General features: G+C 39.1%; 1 protein-coding gene across 1 annotated transcript in view; it reads right to left on the minus strand.

Annotated features, from left to right (window-relative positions):
• Agbl1 (AGBL carboxypeptidase 1) overlaps positions 1-19,259 on the minus strand; it is a 762,772-nt gene that overhangs the window by 575,511 nt on the left and 168,002 nt on the right. Inside the window, exons 9-15 of the mRNA XM_076851383.2 lie at positions 18,376-18,443; positions 13,771-13,887; positions 12,144-12,709; positions 10,531-10,614; positions 10,222-10,308; positions 7,652-7,800; positions 6,140-6,227 (exon numbers count right to left, since the gene is read on the minus strand). Coding sequence (XP_076707498.2) covers positions 6,140-6,227; positions 7,652-7,800; positions 10,222-10,308; positions 10,531-10,614; positions 12,144-12,709; positions 13,771-13,887; positions 18,376-18,443 — 1,159 coding nt within the window. The remainder of the gene's footprint in view (positions 1-6,139; positions 6,228-7,651; positions 7,801-10,221; positions 10,309-10,530; positions 10,615-12,143; positions 12,710-13,770; positions 13,888-18,375; positions 18,444-19,259) is intronic.

The following is a 19,259-nucleotide window of genomic DNA, read 5'->3' on the forward strand; positions in this document are numbered from 1 at the left end:
GAAAACAGGTTCTGCATCTTGACTCAAAAATAACAGATGCCTCTAAGGACCAGTAGCGATGGTCTAATTTGGCATGGGCCTTGATTCTTTTTAGGTTTACCCACTGCTCTATTAAGAATACTGAAGTCACATCACAAGCACATTTACCCTATGCTAACTCACCCCTATCCCTACTCAGTCACAGAAGAAAGGGAGGGAGAGTAGACAAGTCAATGAAATCTCTGTATTTATCCCAATGCACTCTCCCCCATCCAGAACAAAGCGGGACTCCAAACAAAGAACTGCTATGGTGGAGTGGAAGGAAAAATAAAATGGGCTAATTCTTAGCTCATGTTTTTTTTTTTTTTTTTTTGGTTCTAGTGACTGCAGGGAGGGAATTCAAATGGTAGTTTTGACTACATGAAATCTGTCTTCTCACACCAGCATCACATGCACACCTAAGGTGTTACCCCCTGTAGCTTGCTAGTGTTAGCTCACCACTGACAAGCCACCCTTCCCCAGGAGGGAGTACACACTGTTGGAATTTAAGAAAACTGGATATCACTTCATTTAGCATGAATCTTGGCTAAAATAGATTCAGTTACAACCTTAGTCTGGGATCTAAACTCTGGCTGAACCTAAAGCAAATGTCAGGCTTCCCATTGGAGTCCCCTGATGGCCACACTGTAAAAGGAACATCCAGAAGTTGAATCCATCTCCAGTAAAACTTTCTTCAGAGACCTTTGACCTTTCCCAAGACCTCCTCTAATGGGAAATGTCTGATAAACCTTTACAGTGAAGCACTTGGCTTGTGACAATTCAATTTGTCCATGATAGAGTGAGATCGCACCCATGACCTATTTTTGTTTTCTCGATTATGATGTGAACCTATTGGGGGATGTTTGCAAGGCAGCAGGAACGTCTATCCTGCATATTTGTGATATTTTCCATGTTCTTCTGCATGGGAAGCCTTTTCTCACTTCTTCATCAGCTGACTGCTGTCCTTCCTTCAGGACTCAAAGTCTCCTCCAATGGGAAGCCTTCCCTGACAGTCCCCTCACACTGTTGTCCCCTTCCTCGCTGCCCATGCTTCATGGCAGGGATCAGGCTATGTATCCTTATGTCGGGCCTTTGTGCCTCACGCTTGGGTACAGCAGCTGTTGAAGTTTGTAGAATAAATTACTCAGGAAATAATAATTAGAATGCTTAACACATATTTTATCTCTTAACCTTAATGACATTATTATGCACATTCTACAGATGGGAACCTTGAGGCTTACAGATGTTAAATGACAGTTGTAATTCCACACAAGTACAGTAAAACAGGATTCAATTCCAAGTGTGGGCATAAATCTGAAACGAAGAGTTTTTTCATGTATATCATCTACCTCTTAGTAATGGATAAACGGGTGAGTAGTCTTTTGGCCCAATTCAGCAAGTAAAAATTTGAAGTTTCTGTCTTTATAAATCAGCCCTATTAATTAAGAGTCCAAAATAACAGACAGAATGTAAAATAATTCAGATGAGAAATAGTAAAAATGATCCATATACTATGATTTTTTTTCTATCATTGGTGCTTGATGCCACAATCTTTCTACTAATTATTAATAATAGTTGTTAACATTCATTGAATACCTACTTTTCTAAGTTTTCTACGTGTTCAGAATGGCTCCATAATTGCCCTTATTATCTCATTCTTATAGACAATGAATCTAAAGTTGAGAGAAGTCAAGATAATTTGCCTAAGATCACTCCATTAATGAGAGGTTGGAAATTCAAATTCCAAGAAACTTCTCTGGTCAATCTACTCTTCCAGGTGATAAAGGAGCCTGGCAAAATCAGGACGGCTCTCAGATTCTGCATTCACTGGGTCTTAGAGAGGTGGTTGTAGGTCAAAGGTGATTTGGGCTAAACAGATTCAAGTGCTCCACAGTTACAAGCCCCCCCCCTTTTTTTCCCTTCCCCAAATCATGTATCTTTGGAAGGATCTGTACTTTTGTAATCATAAAGCCTTCAATGAATCCAGTAGCAGAGTACACAAATGCATAGTTATGAACTTAAATCTATTTCCATTTGTACTTTAAAAATGCTGGGAAGTCATTTTTTTTTTCTGCATGTGCATGAATATTAGCAAATTCCAAGGCAGAGAGTGAATTAGATGATCTTACAATGATGATGGCCCTGTTTAACAAGAGTGCATCATTTCACTTAACAGGATCTAATAAGGCAGAGCAACCAAGTCTCCAGGCTTCTCCATGTCTGCAGCGTCTCTAATATTCTATATAGCACCAAATCTCTCTCCTGAGATCCCTCGGAAGAATGCATGATGGCAGAGCTCTTGTATGACATTCATCTTCATGAGTGAGCTGTTCCATCTCCTCTCACGAGCGGAGATAAATGTCAGAAGAGATCAGCCGCTGTGTATTACAGGGCCACTCAGAGCGTGTAGCTTCCCTCCCGCTGCCCTTCAGCACCAAAATTACTGTAGACCAGAGCTGGGAGAGAATCGGAAAAGGTGTGAGGCTGTGTACAGGAGAGGGAGAAGCAGGCTATATGAAAGTAAATAAAGCAGAAACTAAAACTGTCCTTACTTATTTTTATGAGCAGTATGGAAAAATGAGTCTGGCCATTTATGTTCTTCCATCTTGAGGGCCCTTTTTTATTTTCTAGCTGAGTAGTCTTCAGGGGGGGTGAAACACATGGGTATTATGGAAGGGGTAGGAGGTGCTACAGGGGAGGGCAGGATGATCAACTGCACACACGGAAAAAATATTAGCATTTCTTCTTAAATTTACAATTATCTAGGTAATAAGAAAGAAATTAAATTGTCTCACATTTAATATGTGGATTTACATGACTGCCCTTAGGCAGTCCTCTTCAACCTTATGTGATGAATAATTACAAAACAAACTAGATAATGAGCAATCTCATCCATCCTGTGGTGTTCCAGGCATGGATTATGAAAAGTACATTAAATTCTACACCAACTATTTCCCTGTGCCAGGTAAGTTCAGTATCAGTGGCTGCACAGGCAGTCTCCCAAGGGAGGAGCAGGAATAATTTGCCCCTCCTCATTGTTTTGCTTTTGGCTTCTGGGAAGGTATTTAAGTTTACGGAAGCATATTTTGGTAGATTTACAGATCATATTATCTAAATTAAGCTAAACCTCTCAAAACAGAAAATATTTTTTACATTCTGCTGAGAAGCCATCAGTCAATAACTGTGCTAAATTGCAATCATAAATGATCAAGAAAAGAGCAGAAGGCCCATGGCCAACACCCTATCCTCAGTACAGTTCATGTGGGAAAGATCATCTAATTAGATCTGGAACATTAGTCAAAATTTTCAAAATTATCCAAAAGGCTACTTACTACTGTATTTTTCCCTTTATTTTCCTACATACTTTTTACACTTGTGTGTGTGTGTGTGTGTGTGTGTGTGTGTGTGTGTGTGTGATGGTGAATTTCACCATGAGGATGTAGTGTGCACTGAGCTTTCAATAGTATAAATATATAACAAAAAGTCTAATTTCTTTCATCATTTTCTCATTAAAAATTCTTCGCTTTTTGCACATTTTCTAATGTACAATATATAATAGTCTAGTAATGCATGTATCATTTATTTTAAAATAATTTAGGAACAAATCTATATTAGTAAGTACATGCATAAGTACATGATTTAGATACACAGCCAAAATAATTTGGAGATTATTTCTAATGGATGGCAATCGGTCCCACAAAGTAGTCAGTCTGCCTTCACAATTGCTCATCATTGCATTCAGAGGAAACAGGAAAAGAAAGGTGGGGTGGGGGCATCTCATGAAAATCTAAGGGAGGCCAGTAGAGTAGAGGAAAGGGACCAGGGGAGGGAAAAGAAAAGAGAAGGAAGAAATACTGGGGAATGATATTGGCCAAATTTTACTGTTATATTGTGTGTATTTATGAATATGTAACAATAAATCCCACCACTATGGACAAGTATACTGCACTAATAAAAAATAGGGTGGAAAAGATACTCCTCCTCTATGGCTCACATTTCTCCCCACAATGAATACCCTGGCACCCACTTAAAACATAGCACTATGTCTGGGAATTTAATAGCATGATAGCAATAGAACTTCTGAGCCTCTACTACCAGAGAGGACATAAAGAAATAAGGAGCTAAAGTTATACCAAACTGATAAACCACGGAGAATAAAGGCAGGAATGAAGCAAACAAATCCTCTAAAGCAATTCAACTCAAAGATTGTGAGGCACAAGTAAGGAGAAAGATATTGCTTAATAAAAGGCATATTATAATAGAGAAAATTTTCTGATTTGTGGCTGAACAGAGATTACATGTATCTATTCTGTTGTTACATCACATTATTGGAAATATGTTAACATAATGTGATGAATAATTGTAAAACAAACTACATTGCAATGTAACAATCTTATCCATTTATCTCCCTTGTATTCATGGCTGGAATATGAAAAATGAATTACATTATACATGCACGGTTTTCATCTTACCCCTCTATTGCTCTTTAATCACACAACAATTGTCTTGTTAATGAATCTAGAAGCTATTAACACTGGCTTCCTTTAGGCTAGGGATGTGATTTGGATGTGTGGCTTCTTCCTTCTCTTCACACATACCTGGTCCCCTTGAGGTTGCTCCCCAATTCCAAGAGAAGCATCCTCCAGGGAGAGCTTTCTCCCATGGAGAGAGGGCACAAAATGATATTTGTCTAATCTCTTAATAAGTTCCAGGTCCGGGCCAACTTTTAAATTGGGCCTTTCAAATTTACTCATGGTAACTAATTTCAGAAGAAACCAAAAGTTATTCTTGACACACAGAGGTCCAGATTTAGGTTTCCATATTTTCCTCTATAATTGTGAATGCTACAACCTAGACAAGTTTTAGCCTTATTCTCTTTGAAACAAAAAGAAATTCCTGAGAGTCTTAAGGTATGTGGGCCAGAGAGTAATTGCCATTTAGGTGGATGGAAATCCAACAAAGTTCTAATATTTTGATTCCTTCTCAAGAATATATGAAAAAGCTATTTGGATTCATATCTTCATATATCAAGGACTGAACACTGCCAACTCTTATATTACAGACTGTTAGTCAGCCCAGCTATGTTTTGTAGACTGTCATTATCTCTGGGGTGATTTCTGCCTTTATCTAACAGAGCAACAAGATTCTTGACCTTTCCTATCTATCAATACAGTCCTTACATTCTCAAAAGCCAAGAAGCATTCAGTGTACATACCCTCCTTGATATTGACAGCGATAACAATCCTAAACTCTAGAATGTCTGGTAATAGTCCCCCCCCCACCCACTGGTTCTCTTATAATCTTAAAGATAAGACTTACTTTATCCACAAAAATAAGAACTAACCTATCATTTTTTATAAAATCCTGACAATGAGCTAATAAGGAATTATGTATATTCTACCTATCCTAACACTTCCTATCCTTTTACTTTTTTCTTATGTACTTCAATTTTATTTTCCATTTAAAAATGCACTCATAAGCAATTCATGGGCCTGGAATCCATTTCTTTCATCAAAAACAAGAAATAGGGACAATTTAGATTTCATTACAACTTTGCAGGACACATTGATAAAACTGACTACTGATCAAAGTCTGAAGATGAATATTGTAGCCCTTCCCTCTTTTATTATTATCTTTTACTCAAAAACTATCCTGCTATGGAAGAGGAGTTACTTAAGTGTGTCTGCCACATACTTACTCCCCTATACATTGGAAAGTGAAGCACAGGTGGAAAAGAAAATGTCAGAGATTTTCAGACTTTTTGTTCAATGGGCCCAGTGAAAATGAATAAAGAATTAATGTCTCATGTACTAATTACAGATAAAATCTGTACAACTCTTAATGTCTAACAACAATGTGCATAAATGAAGTTTTAATGTACATAAATGAAGAGAAACCATTTTTCAGCAAATCAAAATATGTTTCTTGTTGTCTACTATGAGTGCTGTTTAACAAGCTTCTATCTCTAAAAGGCAGGGCATTTGCCATTTGGGACAGAGAAAAAAGTATGACAGACAAGCACAGATTACTGATGCTTATAATATTAAGATGGAAAAGCAAGAAATTAAGAGGGAATGACTGAGAAAAGGAAGTTAACAACCTTCTCAAGCCTCTCACTTACTTGTAATAACAGATCTCATTGCCTGTCCGTATCCAGCTGGGTCTGCCAAGAAGAGCCTCCTTCACAGAGTACAGGGTTGGCTGCATCCCTTTGTAAAATAAAACCAGGATTTAATCCATGAGGGAAAGTGGAAGAGGAGATTTTAAAAGATTAAAAAAAAAAAGGAAAGTGAGTTGCAGAAGGTTGAAAAATGGCCCCCAAGGATATCCAGATCTTAATTCCTTGACACTGTGAATGTTAACCAATGAAAGAGACCTTGCCAGTGTGACTAAGTTTAGGATCTTGAGATGGGAAGATTGTCCTGGTGGCCCTATGTGCAATCACAGCTGCTCCTATGAGAGGAAGGCAAAGGAAGTTCTGACTAAAGAAGAGAAGCAACATGACTAAAGCAGAGAGAGATTTGAAGGTGCACTGTTGCTGGTCTCAAGAAGGGGCCATGCACCAAGGAATGCAAGGAATTTATCTGCAGAAGGTAGAAAAGTAAAGGGATTCTCCCCTAGCATCTCCAGAGAGCACACAGCCTCACTGACATGCCCTTTATCCCATTTGGAAATTGATTTGGACTTAAGGATACTAGCATTGCAAGAGAATAAATTTGTCTTGTTTTAAAGCACAAATTTATTATAGTATCCACACAAAGCAAATACAAGAGTTAAGGTTCATATTTTCTTTCTACGGCAATGAGACTCTATTTAGTCCTCACAAAACAGAGGCAGGATCTCATGCTTGTAGCTAGATATGTGGGAATATTTGTTCCTTATTCAAATCTACCCAATAAAGTAGTATATGAGTTAGCGCCAACACGAGAATTTCCTATTCCTAGAAATATTCGAAATAAGCAAGAGTTATTGTTTAGTCTTGTCTCTTGAATGTCCCCTGAAAAATAAACCACAGGTACTCAAGAGAATTCAAGCTTTTTTCCAGAGTTTTCTTGAGAGGGTAAAATTGTGTTGCCCAATTGCATTTTGATATTCTCATGTTGTGACATACAGACTAACACATTTGCTCCTGTGGGATTTTTGAAGCTAGGAGTAAATGAGAACATTCACCAATCTCAAAAGCACAAGGTTGGGTGCTGGGGATGTAGCTCATATAAATCAGAGGTGGAGTTCTTGCCTGGCTCATGTGAGGCCCTGGATTCAATCCTTAGCACTACCACACCCCCTCCCCAACTCGTTCCCACCAACCATCCCCACATGCAAAAATAATAACAACAACAACAACAATGTTCAAGGTAGAGAAAGGGAATCAGAGCACTGATTCCCTTTCTCTACCTTGAACTCTTAACTTCAATCATGCACTCTTAACTTTCCATGTCAGAGTGAGGATTCCCAGAAATTCCTCCGTATTAGCAGTGTGCCATTGGTTGGCCACTCCATTGCCACACAGGCAACCAAAGTGTGTCAGACCAACTTCAAACCCTCTGGTAATGCACACAGGTCTTTTGATAATTTAAAAGTCAAGAAGCTCATGATACTATCAAGAAAACCTCCAATCCCCAAGGGCCCATACCGTAATTAAACTGGCTGTTGGGCTTCTCACAGTTGATGATGTTGAAGCGGTAAGGGATGTTGGCTCTCATACCGCTCACCTTGAAATAGAACCATTGCTGGTACTGGCAGCTGTTCACATCAGCATTGATCAGCAAGTCATACTCAAACCTACAGAGTCAGAAGCAAGACTGAAGGGTTATTTGGAACATCTTTAAGGTAAATGAGAATCTATGTGTCTCAAGTTCTGGGTTATAGATCTCAGAATCTATTAGAAGAATCACTGACAGAACTGTAGCACGTCTTTTCACCAAACTATAGTGCAGTTTCTGTTCGACTAGGAAAATGCAATTTTCTCAGGAAAATTCAGTAACATCTGGTTTGGATATGCCAAGACTATGTGAGGTTAGACATTAATTTTGAGTCTCAGTTTCCTTATATGGAAAATGGAAAGCGTCTAAACTCAGAGTGCTGTTTATAAAGTTTAAATAGTATAATGGATACAAATCCCCTCACAGAGCAACAAACATGAATTAGACGAGCATAACAGAGGTTGTTTGTGCATTTTTTCATTTTAATTGAGATATAACTTACATGCAGTGAAGTACACAAATCTTAAATGAATAGCTCAATGGATTTATTTGCATCTGGATGCACCTGTGCTGCCAGATATAGACAATTATACAGATATAGGACAATTCCAGTACTCCAGGATCTCTTGTCTGTCCCCTCTCAGTTGCTGTTTTCCAGAGGTAATTAATTTTCTCAGCTGTAACTACAGAATTTGCTGTTTTGACTAAAACATTATTACCAAGAAATTTCATTTTCAGGAATATTATTGTCCCATCCTCTTGGTACTCTTTTTGAGTTGTTGTTTTAAAATGGGGAAATATTTTTGCCCTAACCCATGCATATGTTCCCACTCTGGATCCCTAATAAATAACATTATATCATGAGCTTTGTGGAAGTGCAAAGCTTGGTATAAGACATGTGAATGCGGTACTTGTAAGGACCATGCTCTAACCATTTAGCTCACTAGGCAATGAATGAAGCAAAACTCACTGAGTAGCACTCACAAGGACAATTCTGTAAAGTCACAACCCTTAAATTATGTACTATTCCCACAGTACTTTCTCTAAAAAGTGATCAGAAAAATTTTTTCCAGTAAGCAGTTTGTTTTACATCATTTGTCTCCATTACCTTGGGCACGACTGAGTTTAGGAGTCTACTATGGTCTGGTCAAAAGCAGATGTAAAGACCTGAGCCTAGCCAGCTGCTCACAAACAAACTGGACTGAAAACTGTCCAACCACGAGACTGCTAATCAGATATTATCTCTGGGATTCTCTGAACATGAATTTAGAGAGAAGGAATAAGAAAATAGGAGCCATAGGAAGAAGTAGAAGCTGAGCTGACAACAGAACCAGAAGTAGACTGAATAGCAGTCTGGACATGACTGTCCTTTCCCCCTTATAGCCCAAGTAGCTCAATTTGTCTTTGTCTTAAATATTGAGCTGGAAATAACTCATGTGCAAAATCCAAAAACGAATCACCTTTCATCTCATCCCCAAAAGAACAACTTCAAAAATGATTCCTTAGGTGCATATAAAGCAGGTCTTAGCTACACTAAGTTCTAGTCACAGTGAACATGCATCCCTGAATAAGAGCTTATGCTGAATGAGTGCTTACCATGTGCTAGGCACTATCCTAAGAGATTTATGTATATTATTTAACTCTCATGAACCACATATGAGGTAGGTATTATCATTGTCCTCGTTTTATAGGAGGGAAAATAAATGTTTGGTGTTAGTTGGGCAACTTGCTCAAAGGCACCTGTTGGAAAGGGATTGCAATGCCCTGTGCTCTCATGACAACTGCCTGGACTATGGTTTTCAGAAGTTCTCCCACAGAAGACAGATTATATATCTTGTCTTTTGGCATATGGAAAATATGGCCCATCCTTCTATAGAACAAAGAATGATAGGTAATTTCATGAGAACAACCATCTCTTCAACCAATTAAAAAGATTATATCCTTCCTTTCAGTTTGTCCATCCCTAATATTTCCTTATCTATGGAATCCTTTTTTATTAATAACAGCTCATTGGTAGGTTTTCCCAGAGACACATGTACTGTGCATTTGCTTGAATGAAAGATGGACAGTCCATAATTGCTGCCACCTAAATACACAGCTGTGGCACATCAACAGACTTGGAGTGGTGTAGGAATAGGGAACACTTCATACCTTTCCATGTCAACAGGAACCAATAAGTGTCCCAGTCAAAGTGCTCTCACAGCCAAATGTGGACCTACTATCTGGACTAAGGCATGTTTATTCTTCTACTGAAAAGTTCACTTTGCTATGACATTAGCCTGTGAGATCTCTAGAGGCATGCTGGTAAATGTTTAACAACTGAATCAGAGAGGAAAAACCTTCATGTATAGTATTTTCCAATTTTCATGGGATAAACATTCTCACCATGGCTGATTTCAAGCCACCAATGTGAGGTCACTGAACACAGAATGGTCAAGAGATAATTACGGCCTACTCTCCTGGGCTGCCAAGAGCTACCCCTGTGGTCTTCCCTACTTACTCACGCACTTGGATGGCTTTGCGAAGATTTCCTGACTCAAACTTGGAGAAGAACCTTAGGCAACTGGAAGCTGTGTCTTGCAAAGGCCTGTAATGAAATAGAGAACCTGTGAACTTTCTTATTGTTATTCTTGGACACAGTTAGACACCTTCTTAAAGATAAGGTTTCTCTTATAGATATTGAACCTGATTAGTCACCATGATGTTTTCAGGAGTAGGAATGGATTATTAACATGAAAAACTACTGTCTTCATGCAGTTTAACAGAATTTTCCATACCTACTATTCCATAAATATATAAGACCACTTACCAAGGCTCATCTAAACTAAAGATAACTTTATTTATAATATCATTTGGCTGGATGAACCTTCGGACATCCTCAAATATCTTGATCCTAGAAAGGAAAATTGGAAACATTTTAAGTGTTGACCCTCATTCTCTGCCCAGCTTCTCTAAGGTGCCCTGGGAAGGACCCTGGGGTTCATTAGAGAGATATAAAAGTTTAACGATGCCCTAATCTTGGCCTCAAAGGATACAAACAAAACTGCCATACCTTCTTCTCTTCTTTATTAAAAATTAAACTATGAGCAGTATAGTTTGAATTATTCTATAACAAACTGTAGGACTAGAAATAACAAAGATGTTAGATTTCAGTGAGGGGATTCTTATTTTGAGAGTTTTATGAAGAGCATTTGGGCTAGTGTACTTTAACTTTTCTGACTCTATACATAAGGGATTCCTTTGCATTGAGGCAGTTTTGAGGGAAACATCAGGCATATTGACTATTTTCATGATCAAGGTTTGTAAAACTCCGGTGGCTTCTGTATTTTTCTGCCATGTAAATTCATTGGGCTCTGTGTGCTCCAGCAGGCTGAGGTCAGTCTCCTGTCTGAGAAATAATACTGGGAAAATTTAAGTAAGAGAAAGGAAGGAAGCTCTGAAGGACTTTGAGTTCCTTTCTTACATTTCCAATCCAGTCCATTGAGGTGGAATGAACAAAGGGTGAGGAAGGACTGGAAATGAAGGCTAGACTGAGAGGGAAGATGATCTGTGCAGGGATAATATTGTGCAAAACAGCCTCTGACATGAGTTTCTCAGGAAGGTGAGCATGGCAGATAATGTCCTAGGGATGAGGTCAGAGAATTCAATCAAGAACCCATGTGGGAACCAACCATCAAAAGAACCATTTGCTGGAAATAAAACTTCCTGATCTGTATACTTTGACTTAGTAGATACACATTCTTTTTTTTTTTTTCAAGGAAAATATTTTTTTCCTCATTTTTATTGGTTTTCATTTTAATCTAACTATGCTGATCCAAAGACCTAGCTCTCCTACATTCTGGGAATAATCTATCTCTCATTGTTATGGCCTGAAGGATATGGATTTTCTGTCCCATTCCCTCCTCAATGATGCAGCAAACTCATTCTCCAAACCAAGCCAGGGTCTGTGACATTGGGGCCATGGGATGGCAATATACCACCTTTCTATTAGCAAGATGTCAGATACCAATGTGCAGTAAACAAGCAAGACACTCCCAATAATCAGGGTTTTTTCCCTACTATTCAATAAATATATAAACATTTAAACATTCTTTTTAGAAAAATTCCAGTATTTGGAGAAACTAGATGACCTTCCCCTGTTTTGCGGTTTATGATGAGTATGGGGCCAGGGGCTGTATTAGAATCTTCCAAGGAATTTTTTGGTCAGGAAACATAAGCCTACCACTTCTCCATCCTCTATTCTGGAATGCCCTAGTAGGGAAACAAGCATTTATGGTGGTAAAAGTTTCCCAAAGGACTTCAAAATGTTCTTGACTAATGCTTACTTTTCTATAGCAGAACTATCTGTACAAATGATTCCACCTGTAAAAATATTAAAGAAGAGAAAAGTACAGATCCCAAGTCAGTAGCACCATTCATTACCTCTGGACTCCACATTTGCGTTCCAACATGGACTGGGCAGAGGGAGGTGGACAGTGTCCCCAGAGATCAGGAAACGCCACCATCTTGAAGTCCACCACAGATCTGGTTCTTCTGGCTTTGGCCATATAAAGACAGGGATCATGGAAAGGGATACACTTGGGATGTAGGTGCAGAAGCTTATCTATTACTTCACCAGCTTCTCTAGGACTCGTGGAATTGGAAAAGGAGGCACTCATCCTTGGGCAAGAAATAGCTTCTATGTCCCAACCATCCTCTTTTGGGGAAGTCTGAATGTCAGGGATATCATTTCCAAGAGAATCTATGCCAAGACCATTGGATTGCACATCGTGGTATATGTTCTTTATGGGTCTTTTCTTGGAGGACCTTCCCATCTTCACCATGCTCAGGAGAGAAGTCTGGACTGTGTCTTCTTTTTCTTGCCCCCAGGAGGTTTGGTCCTTCTTCAAGCAGTGCTGCTTTGGGGAGGCAGCAGTGGGAATGTGGTGGTGATTGGTGTCCTGAGAGTCTTCAAGGTTTGCATCATCTCCAAATTTGGACTCTAGTTCCTTGGGGTTTAGAGTGGAAAAGAATATGTCAGTGTTTCTTTGCAAGTAGAGAATACACTTTGATCCCTATCCTCACTCTCTGGGCACAGAGCTAAGTATAAATCCTGTGAATTGGGAAGCTTTTTCTAGCATCAGCCAAGGGAAGATTAACATTCAAGAGTCAAAAAAAAAAAAAGGTAGAATCATACAAACTCATGTTTGGGAAGGGATTTTGGTGGATCTAGTACAATTCTATATGGTACATGAATGTATGTATGTCTTCTCCAAATTCCCACTAAATTTCAACCTAGTTGAACAACTTAATTTATAGGGCCTCACTGAAACCCAGAGTGAAGCCTTTCATAGTGCCCCAAAGGTAATGCACATTTTTAGAACAATTCTGATTATTAAAAGAAAGTCTTCCTTACACTGAATTGAAGTTTGTTTCATTGCAACTTTCACCACCAATAGTCTTTGGCTTTCTGGAGTGAAACAGAACATGTTAACTCCTTTCTCTATGTAACTAGCTATGCCCTTTGATGTGGCCAAACGCATTATTTATTAAGAACTATAAAAAAAAACAGAGATCAAAAAGCAGGTTTAAAATCTTGATAGCAGCAACATCAATGGCAGCAACTAGGCACTGGAGTGACATCACCAGGTGTAAGGTTCCTTATTTGCTTCTATTAACAAAGCCAGTCTGGAATCAGGATGGCCACCATTAGAAGTCCATCTTTTTAGCAAGAGAACATTAAATCACCAAGGATGTTCACTTGCTATTTCAGTGAATGGGGCCAGGGTACCTTGCCCACTAACCAATAGGTCATACTGTGCACTTTCACTCTACTGCCATCCCAGGTGTAGGATGTCAGACTGTAGAAACTGGTCATGCATCCCACCTTGGCCACCATTTTCAAATTTTTGCTTAACCTTGTGCTGTTTTCTCAGAAGGAGCCCAGAAGCAAATGGCTCATGATAAGCAATGTTTTACATCTGGACACTCTGTTTGGCTTGGCCTCCCAGGTTCTGTAAAGAACCCTCCATGCATCACCAAGGAGCAGAAACCACAGTCTGTGTCCTACCTCAAAGCTATAGGAGAGCTCCAGACACATTGCCTCATATTGCATGAGTTCCTCTTCAGGTCGGTCAAGCCCAGGTTTGGAACTCAGCTTGTCCACATCAGTTTCCAAGTCATCATACTACAGAGGGATATTTAAAGAACAGGTTACAGTCATGACATCCACCCTGAAAGGCAACAAGACAAGATGCAATGTTCTTCTTCCAAGTCTTAAGACATGGTTTCTTGGCCTCAGGTTGTAACATTAGCTTATCCAGTGGATAGTTAAACATACATATGTTGTATTTTTGCACTAGAAAAGAAGATAGACAATTTTTCTCAGAATTTGTGTCAGTATTTGAGTCCTCTTCATAAATAATAATTTCTATAAAATGAGGTAAACTATGTAAACAATAAAGCAAGAAAATATTCATCTCATTTACCACTGTGATCCACATGTTTGTGATTATCATCCCTATTGGCCTCTCTACCTCTGTTTAGGTGGGCCCTTCACTCTATCCCAAACATTAATGAGCACCTGCTATGAGCAAGGACTCTTCTAGGTTCTGAAGAGTCAATGAGAGTCAATGGCTTTCTGGAGTGAAAGAGTCAATGAGAGAAGAAACAAAAGTCCATGCTCCTGTGGAATTTGCCTTATAGTAAGAGAGAGAAGACAGTAAATAATAAAGTAAGCAAATGAATGAGATCATTACCAACCACAGAAAATGTCCTGGAAATGATGAAAGAGAATGATCTAGTTGTGACTGAGTCTGGGTTATGGAAAACTATTTGAACTGAGTTATCTGAGGTCTCACAAAAACTATCATATGAATATATCCATGACCTAATGACAAAACGTCAACTATGCAAAAAAGGAATAACTAGAAGAAGGAAGAGTCTGAATTTGCTCACAAAAGAAAGACAGTTGAAGCAGAGAACATAAGAGGAAGACTGTAGAGGATAAGATGGAAAAAGAGGCAACAGAGAAATTTTATCAATCCTTGCAGGTCCTGGGGAACAGTTTCATTCTCCTACTATACCTTTAGCTCTCTGTACATTTAAAAGTGTACAAAATACCACCAGTATTTTCTTCATTGGGTAGAATACTCTGAGTCAGTTTAGTCTTTCTTCTACATTATCATCTTGGTTAGTTTTATGATGAAGGTGTTTCTTTTCTGAACACTTGTGTGTTTTTTAAGGGTTGTAGTCTTACAGAGAAAAGACACCCAGAATCAAACAGTCCAGGCCCTCTATCTTTCCATATCTTAGATCAAGTTCCCTTAATAAAACAAGGGTGAAAAATCTACCACGTGTTTTCGATGAGTACTTAGTTAGTTAAGGAAAAAACTGGCAGTCCTGACTAAAAAGACCTAAATCATATAAATGTGGGAAACATATGCTTATATTCCTAATCCAGGGGAAAAAAAAGTAAAACTCAATATTCAATCCATCTTATGTAATTTTCCTCCAAATTTCAAATAAACTATACATGACTATAGTTTATTTGATGCTAAATTTCATGCTCATCCTTTCAGCTTCATATTTCAGGTTCAGTGTGCATACACCTGGTCCAAACTCCATAGCCACCACTCTTGACCTGTTCAGCTTCATTTTTCACTTCCTGTTTTCCTCCAGCCATGGCCTGGGGTGGCCCTACTGAAAACCCCACCCAGCCAGACACTGGGAAGAGTGTCCCCATCAGTGAGTTAGGCTCCAGTGGTGTGTCTGGAGGGAGCAGTGTCATGTAACCCATGCTGCAGTCAGTTCATCCCACATGTGGTCAGGGGACCCACTGAGTCTTTGCGTAGGAATTACTGAAATGTGGCCTACAGGTTGTTTGTTAAAAAAAATATTGAAATACAGTCACAACTACTCATTCATGTATAGTCAATGGGTGCTTTCTTGGCATAATAGCAGAGTGGAGCATGGAGACAGAGACGGTTTCTGGTCTGTAAAGGTCTGGAGCTTATTTTCTCCTGTCACTCAGCCGAGTTATCACCTTCTCCTATGTGTCTTCTAAGAACCATTAATACTTACCTCGAGATGGACCTGTTTCTACGTCCTCAAGTCAACCCAGATGCCCTTCACCATGTAGGATTCTGACACCCCGCAATCCAGATAATGCTTTCTGGCCCTTGCCTCTTACACTGGAACTCTTGGATATTGTTTTTGGATATTGTCTGCCACACACTTGAGTTCAAGTTTGATGTTCCTGACTTAAACTTTAATACCCCAAATCCCTAAGTTATTAGACTAAGAAATCTTGGAAGATAAAAACTATGTTTCATTTGTTTTTGTATCACATTACATCCCCAAGAACCTCACATGCTCTATAGGGGACATGCCCCAAAAAAGTACCTGAAAGAGTGAAGAAAACTTAAAAAGAAGGAAAAGAGGGAGGAAAGGAAGAGTGGAAGGAAACAAATGCCTGAATTCACTTTGAATATCCCCCTCAGCCTTAGTTTGCTCAAATCTGATGTTTGGGTATATAGGGGGAGGTCGGGGGGAGAACAACATATAACTAACATCTCTTCTCTGTTTGTTATGAGTTTCTCTTGTCTTATCTTGACCTTGACAGTTTTCAATCAAATCACAGAACCCAATATTCAACTCTCAAGAAAACTTTGCAGATAAAAGTTCCTTTTAATCATGCCTGCTGAAAGTGTGGTACAAATTATTAACTGCAATTTTCAAATGAAAAAGCCACAGGTTAAAGGCCTGGATCAGTTCTGAGAGCCAAAATCTATGTATACCTGGCTTTTCATCCACATCTCTGGCAGCAAATCCGCCAAGTTCACCAAGGAAGAACCAGCTTGCTGGAGTACCAGTTCCCCTTTTCCTGCCGTCCCCTGGTTCTGATACCACCCCATTTCTCTACAATTCATGCTCATACTGACTTCTGATCCCCTCCTTGGCTTGAGGGGTTTTGATGAATAGTTTTTAGTCCCTCACCCATTTGTCTTGTACACTTTTCCCAGCCAGGTTTGTACATTTGTTTAGGTTCCTCTCGACCCTACTCCAACACCCTGTGCAGACTGGGGAGAGTCTTTGAAAGCCCTCCTTCCCGTGCTGGGTGAAGTCATGCACCCTGTCGCTCTGCATCAGATACAAGAGGCGACTGACACTGCTTCAGACATCCAGTTATCAAAGAGCAAGCAAGAGGGGAGGGGAAAGTGGCATTGATAAATGACTGCCGCGGTGCAGTATTATTCAAATAATTCAGCACGTACTCCACAGGCCTGCGCCGCCAACCCACAGCAAAGAACCAATTTGCCACTGATGACTTCAGAAATGATTCTATTTATCAACAAAACCCTGAGAACACCAGACTGTCAATAGCAGTCTAAGCCCAGAGATGTGGCTAAGAGATAGTCACTAAATGTCTGCCACTACCTTCAGCAAGGTGAGTGATTATCATGATAGAGAACTCAAAAGATTCTTTCTAGAAAGGAGGAAAGGGAAGGAGAAACAGAGGGAGGAAAGAAGGAACAATGAGCAAACCAACCAATGGATGAAGAAATAAATGAAGAAAGGAGGGAAGGAAGATAGATAGTTTTTTAATTTGGAGTTTTATCCCTAGGGATGGTAGCATTTACTCCTATGTCTTATTCTGCAGATGACAAAACTAAGGAACTTGAAGAAACTTGTTCAAATCCATGTGCACCATCAAGAATGAAGAGAGAATTATAATGCACAGATAAGTAATTGCTCAAAGGCAAAGGTTCTCAACTAAGGGAAATTTTGGCAATTCCTGGAGACATCTTCAGTTCACGAATGAGGAGCAAAGGGATAGATGCTAGCATTGTTCAGAGGTCAGGGATGTGGCTAAACACCCTGCAATATACTGGATAGCCCCCACAAAGAGAAACTATTCACTCAAAATGCCAAGGTTTAGAATGCCTGTTGTAGAAAAGTAGTCATCAAGGTATGTCCTACTGTCTGTTTTATTGGAACACAGCCATACCCACTCATTCATGTATTCTTAGTGCCTATTTTTATGCTATGATGGCAATTTGAGCAGTTGTGACAAATGCTGTACAGTATAGTATACCTAAAATAACTACTATCTGACTTTTTATAGAAAGTTTGCTAACTTCTGTTCTGTAACAGAGGCCACTGTCAGATAGGGGCCCAGGAGCATGACTCTCTTGTGGGCCAGGTTGTACACTTTGCAACTCAAAGGAGAGCAATTCTCACAAATATAAGTGGGTTTGGACAATGCACTAGCTCTGTGAAGAATAGGCAGATAAGAAGAGTGCTTTATAAAGATAGGTATGAATGAGTAGAAAGTGTCCTACAAAATCTTTGCATGGTCTCATGGGCACTTGTTAAATAAACCAACCATAAGCATTAAGAGTGTGTGCAAGGATCACGCTAATAGAATAATATCATTTTAACAATCAATAGCTCCAACTTCACAATGAAACAGTATACTAGACTCATCAAGATGAAAATGATAACTGGGAAATCAATAACAGTAGTTGTCCTTTTTTGAGCATCAATCACCATAGTGGTAGCACTAAAGTAAGTCCTTAAAATTTACACTGGATTTGGCAAACATGGGACATGATATTTTTCTTTGCGTGATGTGAATGTGGAGATCATTACAAGCCAGAGCTTGTCTACCTACTTCCTCTTTCACATCCTCAGAATCCGAGTCTTTGTCCACCTCTTCATCACCATCATCTTCAAAATCTTCTGCATGGGGAAAAGAAAAGTGGTGAAATAAATGAGGCATTTCTGTTTTCTTAGACTCATCACAGTGGTTGGTGCATCTTCACACCAATTAGGGACCCATTGTTTAAAGTGCACAGTATCCCAGTGCACTCTAAATCTTATCTGTATGTATAAAGGGTGTGCATGCAGAGTGTGCATGCAGGCGTGTAAACACGAGATCATTAAATCTAAACTGTGGTCCCACATCAAATGCAAGATACAAACAGAATAAAATGACACACCTATACTACTCTGGTTTTTCTCCCACTCGATTATGGATATTTGTGTAACTGCCAATGCCAAAGTTTAGTAATCACATGCATACAAAATTTGTTACAACACGAATATAGCTTTCAGTCTCTAATTTTTAAATGCAGGAACTTATTTAAAAAAACATCTAATGTCATTGTGGCAAAATTACACCTGAGCAAAATCTGTTCCATACTAGGAAGACCGGGGTTGAAAAGCACTAAATTCTTTTGACAGTTAAGATCTTTCTGGAGATTAAAAAAAATCACACTGGTAAATATTCCATTATGAGTAGCATGGGGTTGTTAATAGCAAGACATTTCTTTCAGTTTAATCCTTCAGGAAAATTAATTCCACTAACAGTCAGTACATTAGAAAGAACTCCATCACAGAATTGTGAATAGATTATTTTTAATTATTTAAGGAGGTAGTAGAGGCTCTCAATAGCTACCAAGCAAAGTGGCAATAGTTAATAATTAAGAGCAAAATAACAGATCTGGGTGTTTGTCTACCCTGTATATGAAAAAAAAAACTGCTTTTTCTGTGTAT

Source organism: Callospermophilus lateralis, chromosome 3, assembly GCF_048772815.1.
Source record: "Callospermophilus lateralis isolate mCalLat2 chromosome 3, mCalLat2.hap1, whole genome shotgun sequence".
Taxonomy (NCBI): Eukaryota; Metazoa; Chordata; class Mammalia; order Rodentia; family Sciuridae; genus Callospermophilus; species Callospermophilus lateralis.